The 24356-nt window shown below is 40.4% G+C and overlaps 1 protein-coding gene across 1 annotated transcript in view; it reads right to left on the reverse strand.

Annotated features, from left to right (window-relative positions):
- Positions 1 to 5147: 5147 nt before the first annotated feature.
- Positions 5148 to 24356, reverse strand: part of ap3b1a (adaptor related protein complex 3 subunit beta 1a) — a 54978-nt gene continuing 35769 nt past the window's right edge. Inside the window, exons 23-27 of the mRNA XM_054612183.1 lie at positions 19546 to 19774; positions 16155 to 16239; positions 14705 to 14802; positions 13053 to 13191; positions 5148 to 6077 (exon numbers count right to left, since the gene is read on the reverse strand). Coding sequence (XP_054468158.1) covers positions 5924 to 6077; positions 13053 to 13191; positions 14705 to 14802; positions 16155 to 16239; positions 19546 to 19774 — 705 coding nt within the window. The 3' untranslated portion in view covers positions 5148 to 5923. The remainder of the gene's footprint in view (positions 6078 to 13052; positions 13192 to 14704; positions 14803 to 16154; positions 16240 to 19545; positions 19775 to 24356) is intronic.

The following is a 24356-nucleotide window of genomic DNA, read 5'->3' on the forward strand; positions in this document are numbered from 1 at the left end:
GTCTTCATTAGGAGCGTCTTGAGAGTTTGGCGAGGGGGGGCTTTTGTGTGCGTGAATCACTGTGGTTTATGTGTCCTTTTTTTTTTTGTACCACTAATACACCACTATATCAGAGGGAGTGTGTTTTAGTGCGAGGCTTTATGGGCCGACGGAGCACTTTAGCAGCACTCACCTCCTCCTCACCTCCTCCTCACCCCTTTTAACTTATTAACTTGCATTAACTCGTTTTAAACCACATCGACAGCTCTGCATCTGTATCACAAATAAATCACAGCAGAACAGGATGTGTGCAGCTTTTTTTTTTTTACCGCCTAGTCACTATTAATTTTGACTGCGTGATCACTTTTTAATGCACTTGAGTGTTTTCCTTTTAAAGTGCAGTCAAATGCTAATTAAAGGCTGGTGGGTGGGTGGTGCACATAAATGCTCTTTTGTGCTTTCGCTTTGGGAGAAACACAAGCATGAGTCAATTGTTGGATGCACCTGCAAGATGGCCTCTTTAAAAAAAAAAAGGGGGGGGGGGGGGGACACAAAAATGGAAGGTAAACAAAGCAATGAAAGCCTCTTAAAGGATCTGGAGTGATTTATTTTTCTTTCCTTTTGCTCTTTCAGTGCACAAGAGTCTGTAATGCTACATTAAAAGCTCATTATTCATGCATTATTATTGCAAAACATTACTTATCATCTCAAGATTGATAATATTCTGTTGTGGCTGAGGAAATGTTTACTCAGAGCTCCATATATACAAGTTTTTCGTGTGCCAGATAACCCTTCATCTCCTCCGGACTGCAGATTGATAAATGTGGGACACCAAAAAAAAAAAAAAAAGGAAAGTGAAAAATCAAATCAGCAGATCCAAATGTGTCCGTCCCTCTAATGAGCCGCTGATTGAACATTTCAGTGGGGAAACATGGAGTCATTAGTCTCCGTGCTCCGAAGAAGCATTTAAAAAAGAAACTTCGGTGGAGGAAGAAAGAAAAAAAAAAATCTAATTACAAATACAGGAGAAACAAGAATAGCTGTGAAGCATCAATTTAAGCATTATCACCACAATTACTGTTCCCACGGGTCTGCTGGAGTTACTCACTGATTGTTTGGAGGGGAAGAGATTGTATTTGTGTGGATATGACACCTTTTCTCCTCGGATGTCGTGCATCTTCACATTACCTCACCAGTCTGGGTTCTGAGTGAGGCTGGTTGAGCTCGTGGAGGGAACATCATTCTGTGTTCTACTTGTGAAATGATCAGCTGCAGAATCTGTGATCTATTTATTAGCCTTAAACAGTCCGTGTTAGGAGAGGAATCAGTTTGCGTTGAAGTGGAGAGACGAATTATACATTTTTCTTTTTGTTTGGTCAAACTGTCTTAAAGTGCCAGTACACTCAAGTTAGTTTTCTAGAAACACCTACATGATTAATCTCAATAAAATGCATATTTTCTCACCAAAGAAATAGTCCCTGAACATCTGCATGACACCACGAGGAGGCATGTGAGAAAATATGTTTTGGTTGTATGTGGAATTGGATAAACGGACTATTTAACAAGTCAATGTTACTAATGAAAACGTTAAAATCTGTGCAGGAACCTTTGACCTCAGACTCTCAATTCGGATTTAGAAAAAAAACATTATTTTGGTTGAAAGAAAAACAGTGAGAAAGAATAATGGGCCAAAACCACAGGAAGTTGAAGAAGAAATTGGTTAAATGTCCGACTTCTAGTCTAAATTCTAGCTCCGAACAACTATGAATGTAACAGAGACATGAATTATGGTTTCTGCATCCGCCAGAAAAGACTTAAGGCAGCGTTGCATTGTTGCAAATTAAGAGTGTAATAGGTTTTGATATTTAGTTCATCTGTCCATCAACAGATCTTAACTGAAACTAGTTATCAGAGACCAAAATGTACCTAAAATTGTAATGGAAGCCAGAAGGAAGGCAATAACAAGACGGTGACTAAGATGAGAGAAAGAAAACGGAAGAAGAGAAGTAAACTAAATATGTGAAGACTATCTTGCTGATCATAAACGTTTGTTTGCCACAGAGATTATTTCTGCAGAAATCCAAAATACAAACACCTTTGGCTTTTTGTCGAGGGAAAGAGTGTGATGACCTACAAAAAACATGTCACTTCTCTTTGAACAACCTTTAGGAGCAGGAAATGAAGTGACATATAGTTGTTTACAGCAGACAAGCAGGCCTCTGATTTAATACTGGAGAGGATATCTTGTTGTGTTATCTACATAATAACCTGGTTGATTAGTGTGAGGTCATGTGACAAACATAGCATGAGTCATTAACAGCACTTTGAATGTGTAACTATTCATAGTTTCCACTGACTTCACGTTCCCAAAACCTGCAGTTTGATCTGATATCTTAGTTTTTCTTCACTTAAGAGCTAATTCAAATATCCGTGGCTTGAAACAGGAGGAAAACCGACCGTTGTTTTGCCCTCCAGGCCACGACATTGTGGTTGAAAGCAAATATAAATTCTTCCTAATAAAGTGAGTAAATCCATAACTTATCAGTGAGACCTTGGGTGTCTGAGTCTGTATGTCAGATGAACGAGGTGCTAATGAGAAGTTGCTCTCAGTGTTAAGGTCAGACAGGCGTTTCCTCAGCTGGGGATCCTCTACTTTTACCCCCCCACTCCCTCTACTCCCCTCAAACATAAGACCAGCTGAACAGGCCCATCATGTCGCTGTGCTGCAGCCCAGAGAGGGAAAGAAATCAAGCTGTCACTGGGTGAGGTGAAGGGGGAGAGAGGCAGCAGCACCCTCCGTTCTCCCATTCCCTCCCCAGAGCCTATTATAGCAGGTGCCAACGGCGGGAGATGGATCACGAACACACACACACACACACACACACACACACACACACACACACACACACACACACACACACACACACACACACACAGCCTTGTGCATCCATCGGCATGAGGACACCCTTATGTTGAGTTCGTTTAAACTCTTTTTTTTTGATCTATACTTTAAAACTTGACGATAAAACCAGACTTACAGCCGGGCTCAAGGCTCTGTGAGGCCGTACAGCTGAATGCTAACATCAGCATGCTAACATGCTAACATGATGATGTTTAGCTGGTATAGTGTTTGCTTAGTTTAGGGTGATAGGATCATAACATTTTGCTAATTTGCACTAAGCACGAAGAACAACAGGCTGATTTTTTTGTTTTACTTAGTTTTTAGGTTAGCTCTGCAGGTATTTGGTCATAAAGTATTGGACACCTTTTTCATAGCAGAAATGTTGACTATTTTTCGAACACTTTCACTGCCTGCTGCAAGAATTTTGCCGAAAGGAAACTCTTTCGGTAAATATCTTACAGTTTTTCAGGATTGGAGAACAGTTTACCTCAACTGGTTTTCTGCCTGCACGAATTTAATCAAACTTTTTAATCAAAAAATGTGTCGCAAGCTTAAAGAAATGTAGAGAACGTGCGAAATATTTTGCTGAAAATGTTCTTTTTTCTTTTTGTTTATTGGTCTCAGCCTCGATGTGTAAAGGCCATTAGACGGTAAACATTATACCTGTTAAACATCAGCATCTGTCTTCTGTTATTGGATTATTTTAATGTAGGAAATGTGACAAAGGTTTGCTTCTGCAGAGTCCAGATGTTTTTCTGTATCAAAGCCTCTAAATAGTGAAACAGTTTGAGTGTAGGCGTTTTCTTTCTCCATTTGTGAAGTATCTTTTAAAATGTGTAAATAAGTTTGAAAACCTTCCATGTGGCCGTGGATCTGTATGATGTGTGTGTGTGTGTGTGTGTAATGGGAACAGCTGGCTGAGGGAATGAGTACAGAGGGAGAGGTGATGGATGCGAGTGGAGCGGCGGTGACAGATGAGCTAACAGGTGTTCACCGCGGCCCTCAGAGAGAGACGCTATTTATGAGCCGGAAAAGACAGCCAGACGCAAAGCACAGCACGGCGCCGGCCTCCGAGAGCCGCAACACACAACAACACACAACACACAACAACACAACAAACACATCAGCACAAGTTTAGTCCACCACGGGAAACTAAGCAGGGCTGTCTTTAGGAGGAGGATCGGCGCTTTAGTCTGCTATAAAAAGGCTGCACAAAGTCCTCATACATCTTCTATTAACTCTGAATAAATCTACAAAGATACAACACACTTTTGGATATGCATTTGTGTTTGCAGCTCAGAAACAATCCTACTTTGCTGTACTGTGTAAACTCTTGATACCAGCTCTGTATGAGTTATGAGTCTCTTTTAAATATTAATGTTACTAGTTTATAGCAGGGTGAGCAGATTCAAGGTGTCTTTACAGTCACGGTGAAAACGCAAACCTTTATGTTTTTAATGTGTTTTGTTTTTTCTGTGTGTTTTAAGTCTTTGAAGAATAAAACTGATTTTTAAACTTTTTGTTTTAGGGGCTGTTATTTTGGGCAGGTAACTTTAAATTCAAATTTCTTAATTCTAAATGACATACAAACATCTCACCTTCCTCATGTTCATAAAATATCCTGTCACAACCGTCACATATTTATTCTAGCAGCTTGCACACTACATTTCATTGTCATTGTTTTTTGTGTTCATGTATATACTTCCGCATTTCTTATTTACATGTTGTACATAATAGTTAAATGTTTAACCTTTGACCTCTTGGATCTCCTTGTATTTTTTTATTTTCTATTTGTCTGTTTCTCTGTATTGGTGAGCGTAAGAAACCGGAGCCAATAAAGCTGATTCTGATATCATTTTTCCCATTTTCCATGTATTGTATTATGCTACATTAATCACAGAGCCCAGTATTTGAAACATATATTTGGCAGTTGTTGGTAAAAATGAGAAGGTCATTTAACAAAACTGTCCTGAAGAGTCTTGTCAACATCTGGATGACAAAAAATATTCGGTCCACTGCATAAAAAAGATTTCTACTTGAAAAGTTGTGGTGGAAGTTTCTATTCCAGAATCTGTCAGAAGGTAGAGAAACAGATGCATTAAAATCATGATGTATTCAGCCGCCAATTAGCAGAGGTCATCATTAACGATGTCGTGTTTCAGCCACGTTCATGTAAACGACCCCAAAGTATCAGAGCATGTTGGAGACACCGTCAGGTAAAATATATATATGCAGACAAATATTGATTTGTTTTAATAAATTCACTTTTTATTGTTCAGGCAAATCGGTACAAATAAAAAGACCTTGTTGATTTAAGTCTAACATATATGTTTGGTTTTCTAAATAACATTATTCTCACGTAGAAGGCACTTTAACAAACGTTGTTGGGTGGGGGTGGGGGGGGCAGTGTAAAGGTTGGAATGTAAAACTACATCAGGGACAGAGGCTCGTTTGTGTTTGTCATGTAGGTCTTCATTTCATGGTGGAATCCTCCTTTTATCTTCTTCTTCTTGGCACTAGAAACAAAGTGGCTCCATACAGTCGGACGTGAGTGAGGCAGCGATATAATCTTTCTCCTAAAAAATGAGGTACAACTGTTTGTACATATTAATGTTTGGTCAAAACCAGAGATGGTGTGAAATTTTAAATAGTAACCGTAGAGGTTAATGACCAACTGGTTTGAGATGATTGGAGGAGAAGGTGAAGGTCACGTTTTAAAATCAGTTCTTTGATGCCTTCTGTGTGTGTTTTAAAGGGGATCAACACTTTATATGAAGACTTTCACAAAGTTATCGTGTGATTCAGGACAATCCTTTCCAAAAACCACAGACCATAAACATAATAAACTCTTTTATTGTATTAATTTAATTCTCTGTGAGTGACAGATCAAAATCTACTTTTTTGGTTTCTGCATTTTTGATAAAAGTGCCAGAATTGTCCTCAACCACGGAGATAAAATATGTGAACTCTCTAATGGAGTGTGGCTCCCCTTTACCTTTACTAAAGGGAGGATGGGGAGGGAGGAGGGGGGAGGGAGGATCTCTACGCCTGGGCGAGGGCTTGTTTGAGGTCTCGGAGCAACATGGAGGCCATGACGCTCTTCTCTGTGCTGATGGTGAGCAGGGCGGCGGAGGACTCCTTCAGCTCCAGAGAGACCAGGACCAGAGCTCCACTGCTGACCGTCCGACCGGCAAACCTGCAGGTGAGGAAGAGGACGAGGGTCAGCGTCTCAAAACCACGAAGACAGGCTGATACTGAGAGTTAAAGGGAGGGCTCACACACTGTTTTACACGGAACTACTTTCTACCAAAGAAGTAGTCCCCATGGAGGCCCCTTTATGACCTTCATAAGTAAACAAAGCCCCCAGCGGGAAACCTGGATATTTCTATACAGTTATTGTTGATGCTTCTTCTCGGATAAGAAAACTCCTTCAACTCAGATCCAGTGGAGACCAGTCCAATGTGGACAGACCCAGATCCAGTGGAGACCCAGGCCGTATTGCTGAGCCCGCTGGAGGGAAGGGAGGCACTGGAGAACCAGAACCAGGACTGAGCGGAGCAGACTGTAAAATGAGAGGTTTCCTAAACGGACTCTGGTGCTCAGAAACAATACCACTTTGTTGTCAGGTGCCGCCAAAATCAACAGAAAATGAGAGTTCCTTCCAGTAACTTTGCTTTCGTGAAGGTGGTCCAGAGTATCCGATGCTAAAGGAGATAGGAAAGGATGCAGTGAAGCACCTTTCCTCGGCATCTAGAGGATACGAGCAGCTCCTATCATGGCTTCCACCTTGATACATCCAGGTCATTTAATTCAGTTAGGAACCTTCCTAAAAAGGACTATTCGATTATAGATATGTTCTTTTGTATTTGGATTAACGCAAAGGTGACAAAACTATTCAAGAAACACAACAACAGACAAAGAACTGATCCCAATTTCTTAATAGATACTGAACGTTTCCATCCACCTGTCAAACAAATCTTATATTTTTGAATATCTGCAAAAAAAAGAAGTGAAAAAGGTTTCTGGGTTCACCTCTGTTGAAGTTTTCAAACAGCTTTATGAAAACGAATAAACATATTTCAACAATCGCTCATTGCTGGGCAGGATGATGGGGCCTGTTGGTCTCAAGTGTTTACACTATTTACATTGTATTATTATCATTTATACACTTAACTAAGCCCACTTCATTATTTCTATTATACATTTATATTTAATTATATTTCTATTCCTGTTATACAGCATATCAAAACATTTCCACATAAAACACCTGGATATGACCCCAAAGGTTGACTGTTACATCAATAAACAGTTAACACGAGGCTCCATAAAAATAAAGAAGAAAAAGAAAAGAGATATAATGTGTATCCCAGCATGCACACTTAACTCACATTACCCATAAATCCTCACGTAACAAAATTCTCCAACACCTCACACCTCGTAATCACTCTAAATGAGTGAGTGAGACAAAGAGGGAGAACGATGTGACAGGAGAAACAGAGCGCGGATCAACAGACAGTCCATTATTCCAGCCGACTAAAGAGCCATGAGGGCCGGGACACGCCCCCCATGTCAGTCAAACTGCATTTAACCCGTTTTTTATGGACTGTGGCGGTCTACGAGTGTGTGGGAAGCCTCTGGACCAGTATGAAGGGACAACCCCCCCCGTCCACCTCCCAGTCCCCCATCCCACCGGCTCCCTCCGGACCATCGGGAGGATTCTTGGTCCACCGTCTCCTTGGATACCGTCCCAGCAGACTGGGGGGGCAAATGTGGGCACACATGGTCCCCATTGAGAGCGCTAACAAGAGGCAGACAGGGGCTATGACCCGGTGTGACCCTCTTTGAGGAGCGACGGAGCCGAGCAGAACCCCCCCCTATACCTCACGTGGCCAACTCCCAGCCATCTGCCTCCATTTAGCACTACATCTCGGCAACAAAGACCCCCCGTGGCCGCCTGCTTAGGCCTGACAAACAGCCCACAAAGAGCCCCACTTAGGCCTGACTAAAGCCTGTGAAGAGCCCCCCTCACACCCCTTCCATGGCAGGTCGGCCTGTGGGCAGAACGGCGTGCTGCGCGGCAGGAGCGGCTAGCACGTCCACCAATTAGCACACACACTTTAAAGAGGGTTGGGTGGGTGGGTGGGGGGGGGGGGTGTGTCATGCACACACACACACACAATGAAACGGGCTCACAAACCCATGTGTGTCTGGCTGCGTCTCTGGGGAGCTGCTAAATTACCATCAACAGAGGAGAGGGAGTTTATCAGGGAGCTCTCAGGGAGGAGAGAGAGAGTCCTCCTCAGGCTTAATTAAAATATTAGCCACTTCAGCAGGACACACAAGCCATTCATGAAGAAGGGGGGATTAATTTCTCTGGAAAAACAGCAACCTCTCTGCTTCTTTAAATAATTCAGGGGTCGTATATTAAATCCAAATGTTATAATTGCGGTGGAATTAAAAGACGTGTAATCTGTCGTAGTTCGCTCCAACTTCTTAACACAACAAAACAAAATAATCCTATTTATGCGAGAATGTTTTATTCCCAAACATGAAAACACGACATGGAAACATCCGGTTCTCTCTGCCCCCCCCCAGGCTGTCAGCAGCTTAAAGGTGTCTATACGGTCCCTGTGGCTTTGCTAATGGATTTAGGATATAAATCTATCATTTACTCGGCCGGTTAACACTACCCCGAGGCTGCTTTCATTCCGTCTCAGGAGACGCCGCTCTGGGCTTTTTGTTCATAGGAGCCAAGTGAAAAAGAAACAACAGCGTGTTTTGGTTGTTGTTGGGCGCATTTTCTTGGAATATTCTCGCTTTGCAGATCTACAACACAACATCCGTGCATTTTTTTAGGGACTAGAAGGTGACAGATTAAGGACAAGCGGGGCCTTAAACGGGTCATTGGTATTCCCCTGCACTCTTCACACACTGGGCTAAACACTGGATTAATTGCGGTGTATGGAAAGAAAAAGCAAAGCATAACCCCTGGACTTAGAGCGGGCGGATTGGCATCGATCGGCGGGAGCTGCGGCTAAGCATCGCTCTCCAATTATCTGCGATTCTCCTCAGTGCAGAGAGCCTCAGTGTTTGGGCCATCTGCCTCTCTCCTCTCCACCCGGCTATCGCTAACACAAAGTGGGCTTTCACCTTTACATTCACCCTCACAGCGGAGGAAGACGCAGAGGATTTTTTTCTGCAACCGAGAATGCAGGACTTAACCCCCGCAGAGAGTACACGAGCCCTCTGCATCTAAAGTAAACACTCAACCCGCTTTGACTCGGGAACAATGATTGGTGCATGATGTTTCTACAGAAATCAGGAGCTCAGAAAGGCTGAGGCCAGAATGTGAGGTATCACTGTTCCATCCTGGTGTTTCGACCAGGTGGACAAGTGTCCTTCAGCTGAGAGTGGTCAGTGAGCCCAGACCAGAGCCCAACACCAGGCAGATGGCCAGAGCTATTAGCCCCAATTAGAAACCAGGAACCCTCCACGCATCTCCAGAGCCTCGGCCATACGGTTCGAAATGCAGCAACCGCACTCGACGGGGAGGAAGGAGAGGACGAACAGACTGCAGAGGATGATGGGAGATAAGACGGGAGACGAGAACTCAACGTGTAATTGTTGCGTCTTTGAGTGAACTCTTTGTATCATCTGAAGAGAAGATCATAAGCAACACTGTCTGCTGAAGAGACGCATAATAAAAAGAGCAGATGTTTAATTAGTCACATTATAAATGATACTCAATTAAATGTTAAATAGGAACAAGAATTCAACTTCACCAAAAAAAAAAGGGGGAAAATCTAGTGTTTTGAGAAACATAATTTAATTATATCAAAGTGTAAAGCAAAGAGAAAGCATAGCTTATAAATCAAGGGGTTCATGTTTTTTCTTTCTTAAATTAGGCTCTAACCAGAGGGATTGGCAATGCATGCAAAATTCGATCAAATTTGCTTTCAAACGGACTGAAAAATAGAGCACATTTATTCTATTCCGCCTGTTTAGACATAAACAAGAACAGCGTTTTCTACATTTGCTTTCCTGCTTGATTTATTGCCATCCTCCTTTCCAGCAATCAATTTCTGTGTTTCAGTGGCATCACCCCCCCCCCAAACACATCCCCTCCTCCCCCTCCCTCTCCTCTCGGCCTCGACGCCTGTTTGTGAAAAGCAGTGCTGCACCCTGCTGATAAACAAGAGGAGTGCAGGGATGCAGAGGCTGTTGCTTTTGTTAAACAGAACTTTGTTTTATCTCTAATACTCCAATCTATATCCCACAAAGTGCCTGAGGTCGGTTTCAACGCGCTGCACGCAACGTGTGTGTCGTGAACTGTGTCATTCAAACTGAATCCGATATTTCTACATTTAAGCCAAACTCTCACTCCTCCGAGGGTCGGATACTTTGTGGGGGTTTTACGCCGGATTAGAGGTGCGCTTTCTCTCCGGCGGAGATCAGAGGAGAAAGAGAAGGTCACTCATCACGTTTAATGCCGAGTGACCTCCACAATAAGCTCTCAGTGGGTGCATCCGCTCGGATCGATCACTCTGTGCTCTGTGTGTTATTCAAAGTATGCACAGCAGCAACACACAGAAAAAACACCATGACTGAAATTACCGACTGGCAGAAATTTAATCAACAACAATTAATTGTTTAAGTCATTTATCAAGCAAGAAAGAGTAAATATTGTCTGGTTGCAGCTGCTTAAATGTGACGATTTGTTGCTCTTCTCTGTTTTGCAAGATTATAGATTAATATTTTGGATGATTTGGACATTTTAAGAAGGGAACCTTTGTTGGTCATTTTTTAAAATGTTTTTCCAACATTAATCATAAAAATAATCAACAGAATAACCAAAAATGAAAATAAAACACTCTTGTTTTCAAAGACTTGTTTAGGATCCAAAGTTGGGATGCAAGGTGAGGAAAAGGTAGTGTAAATAAAGCCTAAAGTAGTGTTCTTCTTTTTTTCTTTGGTCTGAAGTTATGAAACAAATGGAAAACTAACAAAATAACTCTCTTATTGCCCATCATAACAGCTTGTGGTGACATTTTCATGACTTATTTTGTCCGACCTACAGTCCAAAACCCACAGATAATCAATTTACTGTAACACAAAAGTACGAAAACCAGAAAATATTCACATTAAAAAGGCTAAAACCAGAGATTTTCTGTGGCTTTTTTGCTTTTAAAATACCTTAAACGATTTATAGATGAGCAAATCTGTTGCAGATTTACTTTATTGACTAATCAAATAATGATAGGAGCTCTAATCTTAACACTATAATTATCGTATTTTTAATGTTTTGAACATGTGCACTCACTGGCACCAAATCAAGAGCATAAACGGACAGATTTAGAGATCTTTGCTTCTCAAACACGAGGCTGTCAGACCTGCCTGCTACGTTTTTTTCTTCCATCATCTCTAATAAATGGACCTCCTACGGACGGAGTCATCACCAGCCGACACTGTGGAAGACAGTGTCCTGGTTATTCTGAGACCACGGTGGCAACGCTGGGCGACCGTCTTCCTCTTTAGCCGTCACAGAGGCAGGAGGGGAGATTGATGGCGAGGCGTCATTTGAGCTATCGGTTATTCTGAATGAAGTATGGGCTTTATTGGACGCGGGCCTCTCCCGCTGGCCAGCATTGATTTCCACTCACTCGTTTCAGCTCTCTGTGTCCTTGTGCTGCTGTCTCCCTCTTATTCTACCTCCCCCCCGACTTCCTCCCTGTCCCCTTACCTATTCCTACATGTTTCCTCTATTCCTAAAACGACGGAAAACGGGGACGGAGAGGGATGGAGTGAGGGACAAAGAGGAAGTGAAAGAGAGACGGCGGTGCCGAGGGTGAGGCAGATGGGGGAGGTGAAAAAGAGAGAGACAGAGCAGGAAACAGAGGGAGAGAGGGAGGTGTAATTATCTATCAGGTGTTCGGGTGTGCGTGACAGAGGAGGAAGCTCATTAGCACACTCTGTGTACACCAATTACACAGCCAGGCTTCTCAGGGCATTCCCCTGGCATGTCTGTGTGAGGCACCTTCACTCCCCCACGCACACACTGTAAAACACTATGGTAACGGGCATGTTTTCTATTATTCATATAAAAAAATCTAGAAATACCACCTCATGACTTGTGTGCCTCCACCCCCTAATCGAGTTGCAGTTTACATCAATTTCTGTCTAATAAGTCATCATTTTTATCAGATAAGATAGTGTAAATAAGCATAAGAATTCTTGAGTTATGACCAAAAAAACAAACGTGTTTTGTGACGTATCAGTGACCTTTGACCTTCAAGTTCTAAACAGTTCATCTTTGAGTCCATGTGTGTCATATTTGAAGAAATTCCCAAGATATTGCATTAAGAATGGGACGGACAGATGGACGAAAAACCTTAAAACATTATAAAAATATTACAGAGCTGTGGAGAGAGGGGTTCTTACTAGGAAACAAACATACATATTCTCTAAGATTTTAAATTGACATGAAAGACCTATTCATGCTCTTAAAACAACACAGAAAGAACATGAAAGAAAATGTTTAAATGCATCGGTCAAGACCTTTCGCCAGAAAATCTTTAGGATTTATCTGATAACCCAAAGGTCTAAGATGAGAATGAAGAACAATGCATACTGATCAGTCAGTATTATGGTTCATAAAAGAACATTAAAGAAATTGTGTTTATGTATCTTTCAGGACCTTCGTCTCGCTCAGAGGTCATCCTTTACTAAACATAACATTAGGGGTGGAAAGTCACAATACAATCTTATTGTGACTTTAGTTGGGGGTATTGCGAACATATATTGTGATATATTGTGACTTTTATCAACTACAAATGACGCAGCTTGTCTGTTTTTCACACTGACTCACTACGATCATTCTTATTGCAAAAAACAAAACCTCCAAAGCACCATCTTGGGCACTAAAAGAGCAATTGTTCCCAAAAGGTTTAAATTGTATTTGTTTGTTTATACAGTATTTTTCCATAAATAATCTGGATAAATGATCTGGATTTGTAGGCATTAATGACATAACACACACATGATTTTCTTGAGATGTAACAACATACGACAGTAAAACATAAGAAGAACATCAAAGAGCAAATATGAGACGTTTTAGCGAACATGTGCGTCAGTATTATTTCTGGAAATGAAGAATTGGATGAGGACGGCTCACCTGTGGAAGCTGTTTTGGGTGGATGAAACCACTCCTACGTTGGCCACCGACAGGACCTGCTTGTTGATGGCCTGGCTGGAGGTGTTTGCTGTTGCCATGGTGACTGTTGCCGAGGTCTCGTTCATGCCCAGGAGCTTACCTGAAAGGATGCGAAACGTTGAAAACAGGGATCAGCACAAACAGAAGCTTAATTCTGGTAGATTAAATGTGTCTAGTTTATACCATCACTATAAAGTGTTATGGATATAAAAAAGAAAATCTTAGGGACTGAATAACAAGAAAAAATGATTTAGTTGGCAACTAAAATGAGAAAAAATCATCAATAAATGCAAATAGATTGGTGAAAAAAGATTCTCAATTGAAAGCAAATGGCCAGTTCATGTGCACTTAGTAACCAACAAGGATTTGAGAGAAAGAATGGAGATAAATATGCTCAAGTTAGGCAGAAATAAAAGAGGTCTCGAAGGCGGATATAATGAAAAACCCGTAAACTGAAAGAATTAATTGACTTCACTCAATGGGTATAAAGCAGCAAGTTGTTCCACTCCGTTTTGTGTCTGAGTGCGAGGTGTATTCACATTAATTAAGGCAGAAGCAGCATTAAGTGTGCACTTAAAAAAAAGGCCCACTGATGGCCTGGATACGAGAGCGCTCTCAGCTCTCAATGGCCGCCGCACTATGGAGCTCCACAGGTGTGTGTTTGTGGAGGAAACACCAGTAAGTGCTTTATAAGAGGCAGGCGTTTTGATTTAATGACAATGGTGAGGAACTGTTTATTAGAGGCAGCCTAGGATTTTATTTCCCTTGTATAAATAGAATTTATGAACAATGCATACAATAAGAAACTCTAATTTAAAGATTTAAAACCTCCATCTTTAGTTATTAGCTCTGAAAAATGTATCTTATATTTATATTTAACATTTAAATCACCTTTACAGAATAGGTCAGGGGATGTATTTTCCCTATTGTCAACATTTAAGTATTTAAATCAAATATTAGATTGTAGTTTACTTTGAGTTAATCCTACATTGACCGCTGCTGTAAAAACTTGCTAGAACGCCTGATGTGTATTAATCCGCCGCTGAAAATAGTCCTCAACAAATGCTCCTGTTTACTCCTGTTTGAGTGACGTTTACTAAAAAACTAAAGTGCAAAAAATGTTGGAAATTATTTAAATAATATTTCTAAAAATGTATGTCTTATGAAGAGATCGACTGACATAGTATTGTTGGGAATTTGCTAATAATAACAACAACAAAATATAGCATTTATTTGCTTTATTCAAAATACTATAAATTTTAGAAATGATGAAGGTAACTTTGGAAAATACAGTAGATAATTCTTTAATTTGACACCCATCAGTCTTGAGAATTGTATTAACATACATAAAAAAAAAAGTTAATTAATTACTTAGTTAATCACAATTAATAAATAAAAGCATCAATATACGCTATTTAACTTTAAATAATGAACACTGCAGCAAATCTGCCTTTTACAGTAAGATTTTATAGTATAAATAGCCATGTACATGTATGGTACATCAGAACAGTTCATGTGCATTAAAGTCTTTGAATTAGTAGAGCAACAATTCAGGTTTGTATTCAGATTCTTTTATATTTATTCTGCAAGAGATTGATGCAAACATAACCCACCTTGCTCCTTGCTGAAGTCTTGCTCCGTCATGGTGCTGGGCATTAAAAGTTCTCCCACAGCCGGCTGGATGGAGACATTGAACTGGTCCTCCTTAGTGCTGAAGGAGCAAAATGACATTAAAAGAAAATAAACATATTTAGAGGAAATCAAACATAACGCAGGAATCTGGTTGCATCAAACGATCCTAACTATAGATAACTGTGTAAACATGATGAATGCAAGTTCTTGAGAACTTTACATGACTATAATGAACGCTTCAATAATACCACATAAGGCTAAGCGTCCTCTCCGATATGTCCTCTACTTTCGGAGATCCATAATGGAAAGTATATATATTTTTAATAATTTTAATTGCATATGACTCCTACGAAAGCTAATGACTCACCCTAAAGGTTTTACATTGTGCAAATACAAGTGGGGAGTCTGTGGAACAATAAAGACACAGCAAGTTTAGAAAAAAAACATTACTGAAACAGTCTTCCTATTGAATTAAGACCTTTAAGCATGAACTAAAGAGAAGGCTTAAAGCAAACCAAACAATCACTAGTAATGTTACTGGCGTTTCATACCCTGATTGTTTTCACATATCTGCTACTTTTGTATTGTGTAATTATTGTGTTGTATTATAGTACTCGCTGTAGCATTGTATTGGTACTATTAGGTCCACAGATTTGTAAAAAGCCTGAAAAAGAAACTACAGAAGAAGATTAGCTCTCAAGCTAACTCTGTCACATTTACATTGAGGTTTTAGATTAAATGTTGATTGATGTTTACTGTACCTACAAAATACACAAAAGTAAATAGATACATTTAAGAACAAATCTGTTCTTGCATAAGGGCGAATGTTAACTTTTGTTCTTTAATTTAAATTCATTTTAATCTGAGTGAGCGGACAATGTTGTGTGACATAGTGTGCGTGTGTTTTGTGCACTTGTGTCTATTCATGCTTTGTTTCTGTCCATATTAAATGTTTCTCTTCTGATTGCCATTCACACGGTGCGGTCTGCAAGGCATTTTGGGTCGGATTGATCCCCCCTCCCCCCTCCCTTTCCATCCCAAACAGATTTTCTGATAAGGTTATTGATCAGCTGAGTGGCGGTGCCGATGGCATTCAGCGGGTTGATTTGAGCTGAGGGCTGATTACCGGCGGAATAATTGTTATCCCAGTGAACCCGGATCAATCGCGGCTGATGTCTCACCTGGGAGTGCCGGCACAGAGAATTACCACGGAGAACAAATGAGAGAGGAGTAAAATATATATATATATATATATATATATATATATATATATTGAGAGGATGCAAATGGAAGGTAAGAGAAAGAGACACGAGAGGGAGATGTGAAGCTGGAGACAGAAAAAAAGAGGTGGTGAAAAAGATGTACAACTGAAGGTCGGAGATGAAAAAAAGAAAAAAAGACTTGATATGAGCGGGTGTCAGGTTGTCTCACCACAACTGGAAGTTGGCTGCTTGTGTCGAGTCGCTGAAGTCAATACCCATGGAAACCGTCACCGAGGCCTCTGGCTCCAGCCGCTCTGAGAAAAAAGAAAAGGGAAGGAGAAAAAAGGAATAGTGAGTGACAAGGGCACAGTGTGCAACGTGGGGAAGGATGGAGGAGGTGGAGGAGGAGGAGGAGGAGGAGGAGGGGGGGGGGGCAGCAGCAGAGTGGAACAGACAGGCATCCACACCACTTGTGTTTTCTACTTCACAAAGCAAGGCCACCGTGTGTGAGAAATCTATCCTTCAATCTCGACCCCCCCTCTCTTCCTCCCATCACACACACACACACACACACACACACACACAACTCTAGCCTCGGGGATGAAAAAAAAAACACCACACACTAACACATGAAGGACTAGCATATTTTCAGAACAACAGGCTTGTCAAAGAGAGCATCAGCATCAAGAAGAGGGAGGAAGACGGAGCGGGAGAAGTGAGAGCGAGACAGGAGAGTTAAGTAAAAAGCACCAAAAAACGCTGTGAAGGGGGAGAGAGTGGACAGCTGAAGGAGGGGGAGGAGGAGGAGGTGGAGGAGGTGGTGGTGGAGGAGGTTAAGGATGAGAAGAACACAGACAGACAGAAACATCCTCCGTGGAGCAGAGCGATTTCACTGTATAACTCTTTCCGCGGACGGAGAAGAGACTCCAGAGGAAAACCGCTCTGAAACAGAGCCATCATAGACTCACTTCACATCCAGCCTCATGTCTACTCCAACAGGCCTTTATATGTCCTTTATTTAACTTTCTTAAACAATCGTCTGTGTTTATATAAAGCACAAGATAAACTATTATAAATACCATTTAGAGAGACTTTCAACTGATAATTTACAGATTTTTCACCACAAATTGTGAATGTGGAGACACCAAGGCTTCACATTTGTATGGAAGGTCAAAGTTCAAGCAGGAATTCAGAGTTTTATCTGTGACGGATGTTTACAACAGATCATTTTACTGTTTTTAGCGGCTCTTTAAATATATTGTTTGTTTACAACCTGTATGATCATGTGACTGCTCATGTTTCTTGCTCTTTTTAACTTCTTGCCATGTCAACATGAAACAACAGATCAATTAATTTGGTCAGTATAATGTTATTATTACCAATAGCAATGGCAAATAAATGAAATAAAACCCACGCTGTAATAAAGCGGAATAGTCCTTTAAACCACATAAAACTCACAAAGCTACTTGGTGTTTTATTTATACATTTTGGCGTATAAATTTCAAGGCAGAGGACATGCCAGGAAGTAGTTGCTGCTACCACAGTAGATAGATTGGTGACATAGAGGGATATATGAAAGACAGGAATAACCCTCAAAAACAATTTATTCTATTATCCTTTTCCACCAAAATTACAAGTTTTTGTCAATGGAGTCTGGTAGCTTCAAAGAGCACATATAACAAGTGCTTCTTTTTACATCTAACTGTGAATTAAGGGTTTGTTTTGAGTAAACCAGAGTTTATGATTGTTGGAACAGTGGAAAGACAAAAAAAAAGATAGATGGGTTTGATGAGTTTTCTTTTGTTTCTGTCCAGTTTGAATTAACTGTGTTTCGATGATCCACAAGGTAAAATGACTGTTTTCTGACTGGAGTCTGGTAGTTTTGGCTAAAGCATATTAATTTAATGTTTTGTACGTTAATACATTTGAATAATTGTCCAAATCCCTGTTGATTTTATTTACAATATATTCACTTCCAAGGTAATAACTGCAAGTCAGTTGTTAATGGGTATTTTGTCCAGTTGGAATGGGGCTTTATTGCGATTTCATTTTAAACAGTTAAATTATAGGTTTTATGTATAGCACTTTGTAGAGGTAATGTGCAATATGTCTAACTGAATACCAGCCCTGTTATTTATCATCCCTTAACAAACAAACACAAAACAGCATCATATAACGCTTTGTCCGTCATCCTCTGCAACTTATCAAACCGACTCCAGCCAGCGACTCACAGTGGCCGGGCTCCATCGATCCAAATTACCCATTTGTTCGGCTGCTCGAGTTCCTTCAATGCCCAATCAATCCCCTGCAATCGACAGTTTTAACGTGCTCCACCGCACAGCGCCGCCGTGTTTGTGCGTGCATGAAAAAAGGGAAAATCTAGAGGGACTGTGTTCTCAGTCTTATATTATACAGAGTGGAGCAATCATACAGCAGTGTGACAAGAAATATGGAGATGGTGCATGTTTGTTGGGTCTGATCGATACTAATGAACAGGGATTAGCTGAAGTAATATTGGCTGTTTTCAGGTTTGTGTGTGTGTGTGTGTGTGTGTGTGTGTGTGTGTGTGTGTGTGTGTGTGTGTGTGTGTGTGTGTGTGTGTGTGTGTGCTGATAGCAAACAGGTTTAAAATGATCCTTTAATATCTGTCTGAGAAAACAATCATGGAGCTGTAGAAATTCCAGAAAGCCTTCGTGAATGAATGGGAGAGACGGCACATGTTGCACAGATTGTAATAAATGTGGTTAATTACATAATACAGAGGGGAAAAAACATACTTTGACATGTTAAATCTTTAAAAAGGTTGTGAAAGGACTGGCAGCAAGTTTAACAAGGGTTATTATAATAAGATAAAACTAGAATATGTAGAAGATTTAAGGCCAAATACTGCACTTTATAAATCATGGGTTTCTTGGGGAACTGGAAAATGGAACAAAATAAAAAAATCAGAGGACCCCTAACAATTATTTGTATTTGCACAGTAAGTTATATAGAGGTATAGAGAATACATATATAAAGAAAAGGTATTATATAAAACATCACAGTTTAGATAATCTTCATAGCTTGCTGCAGGATTGAATCGTATGAGCAGATGCGACCATATTTGGACTGAGGAGGAGTGACATAGAGACCCCTTATACGTCTCTGGTGTCGACCTGTCAATCACAGTGTAGCCCCGCCCTAAAGCATCCCCTGCTTTATGGTCTGTTTGACTCTAAATGGAGCATCATTTACTAAATGAACATCATGCTGTATTGAAGAAGACTTGAAACTAGAGATTGAGACCATAAACTCATGTTTACAATGTTTACTGAGGGAATAAATCAAGAGAGAAGTAGAGTCATTTTCTCATAGACTTCTATACAACCAGAGGAGTCGCCCCCTGGTGGACACTACAGACTTCATTAGCTTTTTTTTCTTCTGACTTTAACAGTTTTTTGGACCACAGAGGGAGAAGATTTATCATTTATAGATAATTTAGTTAGAAGGATCAATTTATTGTTGGTTTTCTTGACAGTATGAATTTAAGTAACACATTTGCTGGCAGTTACAAATAAACAAGCAATATTGGATTACCAGTTTTCTTTGTAGTATTTTACATGTGTGGCCTTCGTACTCACCGATGGTGTTGAAGCAGTGGATGTTCAGGCCCGCTGGGCTCCGGTCTCCTATGTGGATCTCCTCCAGGCTGTGGTCTGAGCCGTTGGCCAGTATGACCTGTACAGACACCATGCTGGGCTGGTACAAACAGGGCTGCCGGGGGAAATGGTACTTGGCCGACAAACCTTTTCCAGTCATATGGTGAAGCAGCTCATAGGTTTTCACCGGGCCAAAAGATGGAGTGGTGACCTAGTGGGACGAATGAAAGACAAAAAAGAACCTTAACAAAAATGTTTTTCATCCTTTGCCACCAAAATGATCACATATATTCAGATTTTTAAAACAAGGGAAATCATGTAACACATAGGTGATAGACTCCTTTTCCATTGCCAATATGTTTGACAATGATTATCAGGTAAAATGACTGTTTTGTCAATGGAGTCTTGTAGCTTTGAGGAAGCATATAATGGCTGTTTTATTTCACATCTATCATTGTGAATGAAGGGTTTATTTTGACTAGCCAGAAGTTGTGATTGTTTGAACAGTGAAAATACTAAAAAAAGATGGTTTTGATGAGTTTTATTTTGTTTCTTTCGAGTTTGAATGAAGTGTATTCAATGATCCACGAGGTAAAATGACTGTTTTCTGACTGGAGTCTGGTGGTTTTGACGAGTTCATATTAATTGGATGTTTTGTACGTTAATAAATTATAATAATTGTCCAAATCCCTTTTGATTTTATTTACAATAAATGCACTTCCAAAGGTAATGAATGCCTTTTTCCACTAAGGATAAAAGTCAGGTGTGAATGGGGCTTTAGTTTGATTTTGTGCTACATGAAACTTCTTGATTATCAGAGAAATAACCTGCAGTATTGCTTGGATTGATCTGTGAACAACAAAGCACTGCTTGAAAGAACAGCCTGAGAGCAGAAGCAGAGAGAGGAAGATGAGGAAAAAATCTCCACATCGACACAATATCCAGGGACGCCTCGTACATTACGGTGCAAATGCATTCACACAAGAGGACAGATTAATACAAGAATCTCCGGTCTTTCCATCACATGCAATTCACCGCGTCCAATCAGCGGGAGGAATGCAGCACTTCTGAGTGAAGTGGGACCAAAGGGTTGGCCGATAACTCCCCCACCAACCCTCCCTTCATTAAAGGCTGCAGGCTAAAGACGAGCCCATTTAAGAAATGTTCCCAATCAGCCCAGTTAGCTGGAAATGGGCTGGATGCTCCGTCAAACCGGGCTGAATAAAAAACAACCTCTAATGAATAGAAACACAAGTGCCTGCATGGGCCAAACCTGCCGCTCGCTGGGGCTTTTACCTTTTCAGAGGCAGGAAATCACATTACGTTTGAGAGTTACGGAAAAGAAAGGAGGTGGATGCGTTGGTGGTGGTGGTGGTGGTGTTTTCTTTTCTACCTAAAAATTAACATCTTGTCACTCAGAGGAACATTGTTCACACATTCAGTTTTTCTCTTTACGTTGGCGACTGTCAGCTCTCGTCGGCCCACACAACCCAACACTACGCACTTAACATATTGACATGTCACACATTAGAAAACTTCACACCTCAACGACAAAAAAATAACAAAAAGCATTGCAAAAGTACGACTACTTCTGAGTAGTTTCTTCGAGTCAGAGGTCCGTCTGCCTTAAGTGACGGCACTAATTAGTTCAAAAACATCAGGGTGAAGGGAGCCTTTTCACACCCTCTAACACACTTAGCATCTAAACGGATTCATACGCTGACACAGAGGCAACAACAGTGCAAACGGGGATGAGTTCAGAGACTAAGAAAAATTGCTATTTACAGCCTCAAAGTGATAAAAACAAAAGAAATCTGACTTCTCAAAGATGTTGCAAGAGTGACAAAGAGAGCAGAGCAGTGAGAAATATCAAATAGAAGACTTAGAAGAATAAGCAAAGGGTGTGAACTAATTGAGCTAATTGAATATGACTAATAATGTGATATGAAGAAACACAGTGGAAACATGCAGGCGTGATGCTACAGCTCTCGGCGCTGTGAGTGGTGTCAGTGCACATTGTGTCGGGCTCCGACGACGTCGAAGTGTCACGAGGTGTGTGAGGATGAAGAATCGGTTTGACGTACGACAGGAAGCGTTGGAGATGAGTTTCAACGTGTTCGCTTCCCAAGGCAACAAGTAAAACACTCACTTTCATTGTAGTGGAGCAGCAGGACATGAGAAAAACAGCACATTTGATTGTTAAATCGTCTAAAAGGTCGGATATATTTACTTCGGAATAAGATATAAAACATGGAACTATTTATCTATTGATCAAAAACTGCAAATTAGAGAAAGTAGTCCTCAATCCTGTTTACTGATTCTTTGACTCTGCATTTACAGGAAAAGTTGCTTATTTCAGACAATATTTTCAGGTAAAGTTCTTGTATGGCTGCTCATGTTAAAGGATAAGTATGTTTATGAAAAAGTAGCTATGGGTGAATAGGAGTGCTTGGATGACAGCGGAGAGATCATTACAGCTTATTTAAAATAATTCCATCTGAAGCCCGACGGAAAGGGACACAAAGAGGCTTCTAGAAATCCGTTTCCACCACTTATCATTTGATTTATTTGTTGAATTCTGAAACTTTGCTGGTCTCTAACTTAAAGAAAAAACTCAGGATGACTGCAGATAAAATAAGTAAGACATGGCTCCAAAATAAAGTCGGCAGTAGGGAGGGTAGAAGTCTGGATGCTGACCTGCAAGTGCATGTAAACCCGTTCTCTGATTCCCCATGAAGCACCACAAACTGCAGCATCAAACATGGATGCACTAGTTTTAGCTAGGTGCACATAATCAACTGGCGACTGTGACATATTTTAAAAGATTGAAGTCAGTATAAAACCATTTCTAAATGCCCAGGTGACAGAATAAACTGTCCTCTTTGACAGACCAGCAGCTTCTCTTGCTCCCAAAGCGCCTGTAGAGGAGGTCAAACAAACATTTGTTGCGCCCGTCATGCCACCACCAGCGCTACATATTTATCCGGGCCACTTTTTTGGAACGTGTCAGAGCAGTCGGTGTCGATAAAGCCGGCTATAATGTTTTTTTACGCCTCCATCACGACGGAGATTTACCTCCCTGACAGACACATCCTGCTTCAAGGTCCCGTGTTGTCGGGACGGAGGCTTCAAACCGCCTTATTATCACCAATTTGACACAGTGGACGGTTAAAGCCTGACACAACACCCCCCACCCATCCGCTGTTGTCCTGTTACACCAAACACCTCAAGTGTAAATAAGAGAAGAAGAAGGATGTAACCTTGACTCCTCTGTCAGTCTCCCTTTTCTTTTCTTTTGGCTCCCCCCTCGCCTGGACAGGAAGGAGGGAGTGGAAAGTTTGATTGAGAGGCTCTATTATGCATCAACTTAAAGGAAGCTCCCGTGATGGATGACACAGACACCAGTCACCTTCAGAGCCCCACGCTCCCAGCATCCTCTCTGGCAAATGACCTGAAAATCCCGCTGACATATACAAAAAAAAGAAAAAAAAGAAAAGGGGGCTAAACGGAGCCGGGTAGCCTTGTGCCGTGTGCATAAAAGGGCCAATTTAAAAAAAGAAAGTGTTGCAGAGAGCACAGAGATGTATGGGCATATATTGAAAATCCATTTCTGTTTTTTTCCAACCTCCAACACCGAGAGGACAGGATTTCATTAATGCTCTACAGGAGTTGAGAGGATTAAGGTAAGGGACATGTGTTTGACTTTAGGGCCTAATTGTTCCCCTCAGTCAGGAGATGACAATTAATTGAGGGGCGTCACAAAGAACCTTGACAGCAAATTGGATTAAAGTAAATGTTACTACGGCCGTCTGAAAACTACTTTAATGTAACAAGAATGTCTCTCCAGCGCAAATACACACAGAGGTTACTCCATTTATGCCAATTTGTCTGTAAATTAGGTGTTTTAAAATGATTAATTTTTTTGCGATTTTTCCATTAAAGAAGATTAGCAATAATAGAGGATTGTTATTCAGAAACAGTGTTGTCCTTCATTTAGCTTTGCAAGTAGTGTAAGCAAAGTGTTTTCTTTGAGTTAGCGCGATATTTAATAGAACTAAGGCTTGTTTTCAGTATTGATTCATCTGCTGATTATCATCGTTTCGTCAATTAAATGTTAGAAAATACGGAAAAATGCCCCACACAACTTCACACAGTCCAAAACCCCAAAATATGATTTATTTTAAATATATATATATTCAAAATATGTATTTTTCTAAGTAATTTCAATTCAGAGTAATTAATCGTAAAATATTATTGTCTAATTGTCCTATCTTGTCTATATCATAAATCCCTACTGAAGTCTAGTATTTAACTTTTTTATTTAACTCCTGTGAATAATCTAAGTATATTATTAATACAGAACACAGAAGAAACCAGTGTACTTGAATCATTTCTGCTACTTTTATTTACTTCTGTTCTACTACGTTTAAAAGGAAAATATACTAATATACTTTTTGCCTATTCCATTCTCAAAGCTAGTGAAAAAAATCCCACTGTGGTAATTTATTGCATTGTTTTAACATAAGTTAACTGGGTTCCTGATTGTATTTGAATCTAAAGTTGCTTTCCATAATTTTGTCTTATTTTTAAAATATTGCAAACTAAGTAAAGCTATAAATGAGACCATGTAAGTACTTTAAATGGAGTATTTTCTTATATTATGGTATCGTTACTTTTATTTCCTCCTTCACTGAAAGAAACAAGCTGCTTAAAACCAATATGTGTTCTTATAAGTATGAATGTGGCTTCGTATTTATGGTTAAGACCCTAATTCCACTTTTTTACAGTCACTA

The sequence above is a fragment of the Anoplopoma fimbria genome, chromosome 14, assembly GCF_027596085.1.
Source record: "Anoplopoma fimbria isolate UVic2021 breed Golden Eagle Sablefish chromosome 14, Afim_UVic_2022, whole genome shotgun sequence".
Taxonomy (NCBI): domain Eukaryota; kingdom Metazoa; phylum Chordata; class Actinopteri; order Perciformes; family Anoplopomatidae; genus Anoplopoma; species Anoplopoma fimbria.